This window comes from Cetorhinus maximus, chromosome 13 (genome assembly GCF_964194155.1).
Source record: "Cetorhinus maximus chromosome 13, sCetMax3.hap1.1, whole genome shotgun sequence".
Classification (NCBI taxonomy): Eukaryota; Metazoa; Chordata; class Chondrichthyes; order Lamniformes; family Cetorhinidae; genus Cetorhinus; species Cetorhinus maximus.
Window position 1 is genome coordinate 62,432,856 of NC_135891.1, and position 12,220 is coordinate 62,445,075.

The 12,220-nt window shown below is 44.9% G+C and overlaps 1 protein-coding gene and 1 long non-coding RNA gene across 3 annotated transcripts in view; one reads left to right on the plus strand and one right to left on the minus strand.

Annotated features, from left to right (window-relative positions):
- LOC144688632 (tumor necrosis factor receptor superfamily member 5-like) overlaps positions 1 to 8,943 on the minus strand; it is a 56,215-nt gene extending 47,272 nt beyond the window's left edge. For both annotated transcript variants that reach the window (XM_078555432.1, XM_078555430.1), the window contains exon 1: positions 8,660 to 8,943. In XM_078555432.1, the coding sequence (XP_078411558.1) occupies positions 8,660 to 8,704 (45 nt within the window). In that variant the 5' untranslated portion in view covers positions 8,705 to 8,943. The remainder of the gene's footprint in view (positions 1 to 8,659) is intronic.
- Positions 1 to 12,220, plus strand: part of LOC144689199 (uncharacterized) — an 81,068-nt gene that overhangs the window by 48,735 nt on the left and 20,113 nt on the right. The gene's annotated exons all lie outside the window — the stretch shown is intronic.

The following is a 12,220-nucleotide window of genomic DNA, read 5'->3' on the forward strand; positions in this document are numbered from 1 at the left end:
AGGCTCGCCACAGCCATTCAAGTAGGCATGGGCGGGCAGGGGGGTTCATTCAGGAGGATGGGGGTGGGGATGCTACCGAAAGGGCCTTGGTGCCGCGGGGCTCTGCATGGGCCAGGGGCTCCAATCAGGAGAGGCACCCCCACCCCAAGCCCAAAGAAGGCCGCCATTGTATATCTGGTGGTCTCTCCGGATGGCAAAGGCTCAGCCGCCACTTAATTGGCCACTTAAGGGCCTCAATTGGCCTAAGGGCAGGAGGGCCATCCACCACCTTCCCCATAGCTGGTAAAATTCCTCTGATTTCTCCACCCCTTCTCACTTCCCAGCACTCTTCTCGGGTCCACATAAAAGCCCGGCCCTAGAGTGCTGATTGGGAGGGCAGGAGACAATGAAGACCTTAAAAGGGAGGAAAGAGGGTTGCTCAAAGGAGGGGTAGGGGGAAAGGCTAAAGTAAGCACAAAGGCTCATGGAGTGTAGAATTTTAACCCAGGAGTGCTGGAATACAAAACTGATGAAGTGAAGCTCCAGTTGTACAGAGCGTGGTCAGACCTCATCGAACGCTGTGTTCAATTTTGGTGCCTCAGGGAAGGTATACTGACCTTGGAGACCAATGCAGATTCACTAAAATGATATTGGACCTTAAAGGATTAACTTCTGAGAACCAGTTGCATAAACTTGGCTTATCTTCCTTTGTCGTTCCAGTCTCATTTCTAATGAATTGAACTTGAAATATATCAGGACTGATGATACCATGGACAGGATTTTCCGTGCCCGCTTGCATTGGGTGTGTCCAGAGGCGTGAGTGGACTATATGGCGAGAAGACCAAAAACCAGTTTCACGACATTGTGAAACCAGTTTACAGTCGTCCGCTCAGCCCGTCAATGGTGGGCCGCATTTCCCGTCGCCGGATATCAGGAACCTCATTGTAATACACCAACATATCATTATAAGGCCAGCCTGCCAGACTCATCCCCGCCCCCGCTGGATCATCCGCCCGTATCAGTGCAAAACACGCCTTGACAAGTGTGATGTGCAGAAGTTGGGACTTACCTTCAGGGCCTTGCTCACATCGCAGACACCCGAGGAGCAGAAGATGCTGGAGCCCGACAGCAACAGGACCCTGGAGGAACGTCCGTGGCATGCTGGATGGATTCTCCTGGTCATGGCTCTGCTGTGAAGCAGCTCACGGAAGGTGGAAAGTCACCGTTGAGGGTCTGCTCACAATGGATGATGGTCGAGGGGGTGGAGAGGAAGGTCCAGCTGTGTTTGGGAGAGGAAGATGTCCCGGGGTGGGGGATGAGAGAGGAAGGTCTAAGATCGACTGGGAGAGGAAGAGGTGTGTCAGGTGGTAAGGTTGAGAGGGGGAGAACTAAGTTGTCAGGGGGAGTGAGGTTAGGAGGGGGGGAATGAAGTGTCAGGGGGGTTGAGGTTGGGAGGGGGAGGGAGTGTGGGGGAGGAGGGAGTGAAGGGGGAGAAGACGGGGGCAACTGGGGAGGTAGGTGTAAGGGGGAAGGAAGGATTCCAGAGAGGGGAAGGAGTAAAGATGGAGGAAGGATTCAGGAAAGGGGAAGGGGTAAGGTTGGAGGAAGAAGTAAGGCTGGAGGAAGGAGTCAGGATAAGTAGGAAGGCCAAATCCAGAGGCTTGTCATCTGACCCGGACCTCACAGATGCCTCTTCCCCAGCAGTCCTCCGAGTGCTGGGGAACTCGGCTGAACCTGTCTCCTCCTGCTGCGGACATGTGTCCATGAGGTGACCACCAGATTGTGAAGCTGAGCCTGCTCTAGATCTAGATCCCACCAAGGTGTGTGTCTCTGCACTGGTGCAGGGTGTGGGTAAGCACTGTGATGGGACTTCCAGGCTGCTTATTTCCCTTCAATGGAGGAGGTGTCCTCTTGGCTGGAGATGTGGACCTGGATGGAGCTGAGGGACTGGCTGGCTGAGGGTGTCAGTCACTTGGCAGAGCTCCCTGTGAACCAAAGTAGAGATAATTTGTGCATGGCAGCAGTGTCAAAAGCAGGAGAGAGAGCACTCACAGTTGCGTTGAGAGAGGGATGATATGGTGCGGGATCCTCATGAGGGTGTTCGTCGCCGACCTCACCGTCACCTCAGGCACAGTTCATGTCCTCAGCAGTAAGCGCGATGGCACACTCCTCAAAATGATTGAGGGGTCTAATGTGGGCCACTCCACCCCTGGTCTGGGACCTCTCCCTGCTGATGTGAGCCAGCTTCTCCTGCATGAAAACAGATGGAGAGAGTGTGAACAGGACATATGGCACTGCGTGGAATGTTTCTGTGGTGAGCGGAGTTATGGACGGGATGAGGATGTGAGCTCCAGAGGATATGAGCCTGATGGAGATGTGAGGGTGTGTGTGAGTTAGCGGTGTTGTCCCTTGAGGTGTGAGATCCCTGTGGATGGGTGATGGGTTTGAGAGTGTGTGAATTGAGAGCGATGAGAAGAGTGAATTACCTTGGCGGAACGGATGAGACCATTCATCCTGTAGCGGCACTGGGTGGCTGCCCTCTTTTGCAGGGCATTGGCGCTGACCACTATTGCCACCGCCTACCAAGCCGGATTGGTGACCTTGATGGCTGGTGTTCACCCAGAGCGGAGGTAGAGGACGTCATGACTTGCCTCCACTGAGTCCAAAAGGCACTCATAGGATGTGTCATTAAACCAAGGAGCTGCAGTCTTCTTGCCTTTCGGAGCCATGTCTTCCATGCAGCAGTCCTTGGCTGGAAGCACTGAAATGTATGCATGTGGTTGCACTTTAAATATGGTGCCTGGCGTGATGAAGTGGCGAGGTGATGGCATGACGGGCAAATGAGAGCCCACCCGCCCGCAATCGAAATGGCATGTTTCCCAGGAATGCAAAATTAGTGAGACATGATTGGGATGATACAGCATGAGAAGCCGCCATTGCGACTGACGGGTAAAACGTCTTTTTTCCCGCTCGCTACCGCACTTAGTGCAAATCTGGGATGATTCCACCATAATTCTCAGGGGTGGAGCAGCAGTGGGGTAAAGGCACAGCAGCTTAGACCAGAGTGGCTAATAGTAGAAGTGATTGCGGAGGGGTGGGCAGTGAAAAGATGGCACTGGCGAGGGAGGTCGTAACAAAGAATCAGGCCCTTGTTTCGGGTAGAGAGAGGTTTCTTAAAAGAGCTTCCCTGCCAGTGACTAATGGAAACCTATATATATATATATATATATATAAAATAAAATACTGCTGGTTATTTATTGTACAGATTTCCCAACACTGGACACACCTTCTCTTCCTCATCTCCTCTATCTTTCATGACTGAACCCCAAGCTGGGCCTGAGGCCAGGTATCAGAGTGACACTTCCTGTCCAATGCCCATTTCCTCTGTGGATTTTGTCCCACCTGATGGCTGACTATTGTTAATACTATATCCTCGTTGATGCTCCTTTGGTAAACTGCACAATTACTACACCATATTGCACAATAGTTTAATAGACACTGAGTCACAGTTCACAAATTAATATGTTGGCATGAAAGAACTTGCATTTATACAGCAGCTTACATAATGTCCCAAAGTGCTACACACCCAATAAGATATTTTGAAATGCAGTCGCTGTTGTAATGTAGGAAACACAGCAGCCACCTTGTGCACAATGACAAACAGCAGAAAGGTAGATGATCAGGTGATCTGTTCTAGTGATGTTGGTTGAGAAATAGATGTTCGCGCAGATAGTGGAGCCTGTTCTTCTTCAGACTAGCACCATGGAATCTTTCACATACATCTGAGAGGGAGAACTAGGAACTCAGTTTAATGACTCATCCAAAGGACAGTGCCTTCGACAATACCAATCTCCCTTACCGCTACACTGAATTATCAGCCTCAATTATATGCTCAAGTCTCTGGGGTTGGACTTGAAGCCACAACTTTCTGACTCAGAGGTAAGGGCATCCTCACTGAGCCATGGCAGGTACATCAACAAGAAAGATAATAACCGATCACATGCAGTACAAAATGGGTATTTGATTACCATATTGCTGATGATTGAAGTACCATAATAGCTGCAGCCAGGCTGCTTGGTCAGCGGGAGTGGGTGCTGGAGGTGATCAACAACCAATGGACATAGAGGAGTGGGACTTACTCCACAGGGAGACTGCTCTTAAGATATGAACAAGAGATATGTAACTAATTAGAAACCTGACAAAAGCTGACAAATCGGTTCACAGAAGCTAGTGCAACCCCAGGAAAATTTTGAAAAAAACATCTTGAATGCAACTCACAATATAGACCTGTGGTCAGAGCCACTGCTTTAAGGTGAGCTACATTACATTTTTATTTTATGAAATGCCATGATTTTTACCAGTATTTTAGTGTGCATTCTGCAACTCAATGTTTCTGTGAAAGCTGAAATGTAGTTTACCTATGACATGCCAAAATAAGTAGATACACTGAGAGTGCAGTGGGATGTGAGACCAATGAGCACAATGCTTTTTGCATTTCCAAAATTCCAAAATTCAGGAGGAGGATAGAAGGCATGGGATTTCTTTTCTAAAGTTTTCTGTGGGCACGTACTGATTTTCAGTTGGCACAATTTTTTTTGACCAGCCAATCTTTTAGCATTATGAAACTGATGATGCAACTTGAAATGAATATGTGCTGCTATTCATGATTTTGTAAAATTTCTAAATACCGCTGTCAGTACCGGGTGTCAGATTGGTGCTGCATTATTGCTCCAACATCCAACACTAAGCCCTCCCTTGCCCATCACTCCCCAACACTGGTAGGACATAGGATCCAGACCATGAATTCTTGCATTCTGAATTTCTAGTTTTGGTTGGCACTTTACAGACCACAGTGCTCCTTGGTCCACTCTTGTGTACACCTAGTGACTGGTTATGGAACACTTGCATGTTTGCTTTGCTCACCAAGACAGACTCCATTTATAGATTGCATTTAACATTAAATAAAAACCCATTGGCACTTCACAGAATAAGTGCATGGACAAACTGGCACTGATCCTGGAAAGGAGAGATTAAGATCATTGGGCAAAAGCTTGGTTGAAGAGACAGGCTTTGGAGAGGTTTTTTAGTGTGAACATAGAGAGAGGCAGAAATGTTTAGAGATAGAATTCCACAGGTAGGACCCAGGAGGGTGAAGGCCCTGCCATTGTTGATGAGATGAAGGGGAGGGGCACACCCAAGGCCTTACATCAGAGGAACACAGTGTTGTGTCATGGAGGGATTTAGGGCGAAGATTCAAAATTTATTGCATAGAAGGGAGAGGGAGCTACTGAAGTTCAGCAAGAATGGGGAAGGGTGATGGGTGAGGGAGGAAAACAATGTTTACAAGAGTTTTGAACAAGGTGAAATATGTGGAGGATGAGAGGCCAAATTGGAGAGATCCAGAATAGTATTGGATAATTTTGGCCTTGGGTGATAGTGTAAATTAGGTGATAACAGATCAAGAAGCCTAAAATCTCTCCTGATTTTAATTTTCCACAATGGAAAATTAGAAAAGATGTATAAAAGGTGATTGATCCAATGTGACCCATTTTACACTATCACCCAAAGTCAAACTTACCCATGTGGAATTTGAAGATGACAAGACTATGTATGAGGGGAGCTGGGGACAAGACAGGCAATGTGGCTGAGGTGGAAGCAGACGGTCCTAATAATGGGGAGAGGGGGCAGGGTTGGAAACTTAGCCCAAGGTTAAACAGAATATCAGGTATGCAAATGGTCTAATTCAATCTGAGATAGTGGCAAAGGCTTGGAATATAGAGGAGGTTGTGACAGAAACTGAAGGTTGAAAGAGGGAAGAAACGATAATGGAAATAAAATGAAACATTAAATTAACATTGAACACAAAGCTCCACTGGCTCTTATTCAATATCTTGAAAATTCTATTGGACATGCTTACACAGCAGTAATGACTGTGTACACAGGCATTTAGTGAGTGATCATGATAAAGAAAAGCACATGCATAATTTGTGCCTTTTTTAATGGGATGAGGGCATCGCTGGCAAGTCCAGCATTTGTTGTCCATCCCTAATTGCCCTTGAACTGAGTGCCTTGCCATGCTATTTCAGAGGGCATTTAAGAATGAACCACATTGCTGAGTCTGGAGTCACATGTAGGCCAGACCAGGTAAGGATGGCAGATTTTCTTCCCTAAAGGGCATTAGTGAACCAGATGGGTTTTTACAACAACCGACAATGGTTTCCTGGTCACTATTACTGAGACTAGCTCTTCATTTCCAGATTATTAATTGAAATTAAATTCCACGAGCTGCCGTGGTGGGTTTTGAGCCTTTGTTCCCCAGAGCATTAGCCTAGGCCTCTAAATTACAAGTCCAGTAACATAGCTAACAGACCACAGCCACCTCCCCTTTTAGCTTTTTGTTTTTATCCCCTTAAATATATATATATGTATTAAATATATATAATATATATGCATATATATATGCAGATATATTAAAAAATCTTACGTAGGGCACCAAATTCCTGCCCACAAGCAATTCTTCTAACAAAGATCTTTTGGTCACATTTTTCTGTCAATTTGCCATTGTAAATTGCTATTCCAATACTCCTACTGTACTGTAATTGCAGGTTCTGGCCATTAAGTAGCTCTGTGGAGTATGTTTATGAAGTGTTTCTTCCATACATATAGAGAAAACGATTCACCACCCCCATGGGCAATTTGCTAGTAACTTGCAGCAACTGAAGCAGCCCATTGTGTTGAAGATATAGTGACCATATTGTCGATTTCTACAAAGATGTAATAACCCAAACACTACAGATAATCCACTTGGAGCAAAATAGACTCAACAATTACTACAGCAGTGAAACACCAGCAGATTTGTAAATTGTTCGTTTATATTTTGTAATCTTGCAATTTTAACATTGATTTTGTCATTTCCAGCTCCCCCGCAGAAAATCATGTTTCACAGATGTTACCACATTGAAGAAATTAAGTGTTGCTGAAAAAAAGAGACATTTTATTGGAGCTTTTCATCAGTCACCATCAGCTAGTGCATTCTCCATGGCAACGCCTCTACCAATCAGAGTCCACTTGCCAACCAATCAGCACTCTCCTCTCATATGGTATAAATTTGTTGTTTCCCCAACATTGGTAATTTCTGAATTGTCCTGATGAGTGCAAGACAAAAAGCTTTGACAAAAAAGTCTCTTTTTTCAGCAATACTTCAGTTCTGTAGTACCAAACGACTGAATGAAGAAATTAATTATATTGCATCTGTACTTTACAGGGATTTGGCCTGTTAAATTATGTGGGAACCAGAACATATTACTATAAACGCATAGAGGCTTAGCATTGCAAATTTGAAAAATTCTATTACCACATTTAAATATACGTGTTTTAAATACCATAAATGAAACATGCATTCCTCTGGCACATTTGCTTCCTGTTAACCTGCTCCACCAGATTTCACTGCCCAAGCATCTTCACCTCCTGTCTCTGCCAACATAACTCAACTAACCACCTCCAGGCCCCAAAGTACAAAAGCCACATTTTCAACTAATGTTAACGTCAGCATTCGCTCCTCTGAATTCGAAGTCATTTCACTCAAATTATGTCCTCATTTTTTTTGTACTAGATTCCCAATTTGCCACATTCCTAGCCTCCTTCCCAGTGTTCTGGGCAATATTTAATCAGATCAATCATGATCTTACTGAATGACAGAGCAGGCTCCAGGAGCCGAGTGGCCTACTCCTGCTCCTTTTCCTCATGTCCACCAAAGCAGATTATCTGGCCATGATCACATTGCTGTTTGTGAGCTTGCTGTGCACAAATATGGCTGCTCCATTTCCTACATCACAGCATTCACCCCATAGCGACTCTTCAGTGGCTGTAAAATGCTTTGGGACGCCCTGAGGCTGTGAAACGTGCTTTATACATTAAAGTCATTCCTATCTCTCTCACACACACCCGCCTCGACTACAGTGCCAACATGAGTAAAAAACACCTCCCCTCTCCCAATTGCATTTCCACACATCTCCGGCCTACATCTAACATAGAGATTCCTCTGAATCAGGTTTTATAAAGAGGGTTAGAGATTAAATGGAACACACGGCTGAAAACAAACATTGAAATATAATCAAGGTCACTGATTTACAGAATTCCAGAATTTGGAAGCCTCTAACTCTCCCAGTGATCACATTCCCGTGTAACGATGTCATTTCACTGTAATCAACCCTGGCAACATACACTGGGGGTTTATTTATAAAACAGCCTGTCACCCATAATAGGCCTGCAACTAAAGTCTAACCCAGTTCCCACTCTCCTAACTGGGAGCCAAACTCAGGAGCCCTCCGCGGCTGCACATTCCTCCCCCGCCGGAATGCTTAGACTATTTTTTTGAGAAAGATAAAATTACACGAAATCGCCGCCCCCATATTCCGTCGAAATGTCCCTGAGTTTGTGTATGCATGAAATCATGCTCCGTATTTTCTGCTTCTGTGGACACATTTTGAAGCTCACTTCCTTTTACAGGACTTCATTTGCATCCAGGTTTCTCACTACCGGATACACAGTTACTGTCCACCCGCACATTGCCTCTCAAATATTATTATTAATGCCAAACAAAAGCCCCGCAAACAAACCAAAAAAAAACCCAACACCTGTTATTCAGCAATCTCCCCCTAGGAACACAAAACAAATCAACCTGAATCGCCTGAATGAGCAGCCAGAGATACTGCAGCAATTTCATTCTGCATTCAGTCCTATTCCCCGCTGATCTGATCCCTGTGATTGTCCGGATGGCATCTCAGTCACCGGAGTTTGTCCCGCGATCACTTTGTATCAAAAAATAACTGAAATGAATGCTTAACACAACGCCCAGGGTTTGGCACGGGCTGAGGGAGGATGGTGGTGCCAGGTCAGACTGGGCACAGCGTCTATCGATTCCCGTCAACAACCTGGAATAACTCGTCTGTTTGGCGGAAGGCGGAATCAGCAAAGGCGAGGGGGCGGCTTGTTCCTTACACAACTTGAAGAGTATCATGAGTCTCACTCTCTCCCAGAGTTAAGCACTTGTCTAGAGGTTGGGAGTCAGTTTTTCATCAGAACTGGGACATAGAAGGGTTTACAAGTGCAAAACCAGGGGAAAGGGGAGAACAGAGAAAGATTCATTCAGTTCTGATGAAGCATTTCGTCAGGTAAAAGCAAAATACTGCGGATGCTGGAAATCTAGAACAAAAACAAAAATACCTGGAAAAACTCAGCAGGTCTGACAGCATCTGTGGAGAGGGATACAGTTGACTTTTCGAGTCCATATGACCCTTCAACAGAACTAAGACATAGAAATGAGATGAAATATAAGCTGGTAGAAGGGGGTGGGGGGCTACCACCAACTTATATTTCATCTCATTTCTATATGTCTTAGTTCTGTTGAAGGGTCATATGGACTCGAAAAGTCAACTGTATCCCTCTCCACAGATGCTGTCAGACCTGCTGAGTTTTTCCAGCTATTTTTGTTTTTGTTTCAGATTTCCAGCATCCACGGTATTTTGCTTTTATCTGATGAAGTATTTGTTTGACTAAAGATGCTGCCTGGTCTGCTGAGTGTTGCATGCATTTATTGCTTTCGCCTCCAGCAGCCACAGTATTTTGCGTAAGTGACTTTTGTACATATTTGATTCTCCGCTGGGAATGTGTTGATTCTTTCACCTTGTGTGTAGATGCCACCCACCCAGAGACTTCAATTTAAAATCCTAGACGAAGACTCTAGTGCAATGCTGAGGGAGTGCGCAACTGTCAGAGGTGCTGTCTTTCAGATGAGACATTAAACCTTGGCTCCATCTGCCCTTTCTGGAAAATGAATATGCCAAGGCATCATTTTGAAAAAAAAAACAGGGGGAGTTCTGCTCAGTGTGCTCGACAATATTTATCCCTTAGCTAACATCACTAAAACAGGTTATCTGGCTGTTATCACCTTGCTGTTTATGGGACCTTACTGTGAAGGCTGCATTTCCCACCTCAAAGGTACTTCATTGGTTGTAAACTGCTTTGGGACGTCCCAAGGCCATGACAGGCGCTTTATAAATTCAAGCTCTTTGACCTACTGGGGGACTTACAGCTCAACAGATGCCAACTGTCCTTTGGCGAGTAGGCAAATGCCCCAACCTTGGCCTGGCAACCTGGACCAGTTCGGCAGGCTATATTCCCTTAAGGAGGTCGACAGAGTCAAGTCCTGTCCTGCCTCCACCCAATTTCCATGTCCACAATCTTTTTTCCACAGAGCAATGATGAGAAGGGACAATTATTACCTGTTTCATCCCTGCACTGGGAATTACAGCCCCACCCCCTTCCCATGCCTCAGAGACACTGAGGTCAGTTGTTGAAATCTCTTATTGCTAGAATAAGATTAGATAGCTCAATGCAGATCACCTGGGAGTTTCTGCTCTGTGTGTCTTAGTACCCTCCACTCATTGATCTATTTACTCATCGGGGAATCTTTTAAAATGTTACTTGCAAAATGGCTCCACCACTGCGCCTTGTCAGTCAATGAGCAGGGCCAGGGAGAGAAACCATGGGCCCTGGTCCTTCTCCTGTTCTGGGCTCCTTATTTCACCACCAACCCACCCTCACTTTAACCCTTGACAGCTTCTGTCATGTGCCTTCATAATACTCTTTGGGTCCTACAGGATAGAATAGTGCAGCGCAGAAGGAGGCTATTTAGCCCTTCGAATGCATCAGTTCTTGAAGAGAAATCCAGTCAATCCTACCACTGCCCCCCAACTCCTGCTATTTCCCTAAAATTTTTTTCTCCAAGTATTTACCCAATTTTCTTTTGAACACTAATTTGAATCGGTATCCACCACAACATCAGGGAGGGAACACATCCCAAATCCTAACTACTCTTCATGTAAAGGTTTTTTCTCATGTTGCCTCTGGCTCGTCAATCAACTTAAATGAAGTTAAATCTGGGCCGTCTGATTAGCAACCCGTCAGCCATTGGAAACAGTTTCTATCGATTCTATCTAAACCCTTCATAGTTTTATACACCTCCATCAAGGTCTTTCAGGCTTCATGGCTCTAAGGAGAACAACCCCAGCTTCTCTGTAATCCCTCATCCCTGAAGCCATTCTAGTGAATCGCTTCTGAACCTTAAACAAAGCCTTCACGCCCTCCCAGCACTCAGAATAGGGAATCATAGCTGCAGTGGGGTTGAACTGTTTTATATAGGTTCAGCAAAACTTCTTGGCTTTTGTACTCTATGCTTCTATTTATAAAGCCCATTGAAAGTTTAGGTTCATATGATACACTTTACAACCACAGCTTTGTAAGTTAATTACACACAACTTGCTCATTCATGTTATGCAACCAGCTTTGCTTCTTTGAACCTGGCCCTGTGCAATACCCAGACAGCAACATCCTTGAACCTCACAAGCACCACAAACAACAGTCCCACGTACAAATGAGAATACCTTGAACTAACAGTGATACACTCAATTGGTCCATGACTCCTGGTTTCACTTGCAAGTTTAAAAATGGCAAAACCTTCCAGTAAATTAACATTAACCAATTCACCTACAATAATATGCTATTTCTATCCACATGTAGGCTTTGTTAACAGAAAAATCACATTTTGCATTGAGTGATAAATATTTTCTCATTTTAAATTTAAACTAACCACACTTACAAATCCAGCATATAATAGGAGAGAAAAGTACTGCAGATGCTGAAAATTTGAAATATAAACAGATGCTGGAAATACACAGCAGGTCAAGCAGCGTCTGTGGAAAGAGAAAGAGAGTCACTTGCTTTAGGTCCAGGATCTGCACAAGTTCTGACGAAGGGTCACTGACCTCTTTCCCTCTGCACAGATATCATCAGACACCCCATTTCAATTGGAGCGTAAATAAGCCCTTTTGCCAGCCCCTCCAAAAAGCAATCAGACTTCCTGTGAGCCTCTCATTCCCCTTCAGCAAGAAACCCAACAGCAGCTGCCTGAGGTCAGATTGGCACAACATTAAATATTAATTTCAAAAAAAAGTTAAGGTATGAAGAAAACATGAACAATTTCCTGAACAAAGAGAAAATCAATGTCAAAGCAATAAATCGGTAATTTAAAAAAGAGTAATTAATAAAAATGACCATTAAAAAGTGCCAAGCAACAGAGCTAACTAATAAAGCCTTTTTTGCCTTTTTGCTTAAGAAGCAGAGCTAGAGAGAGACAGACTAGGCCCCAAGTCCTGGTCACCAGGGAAGGGACAGGGGGGCA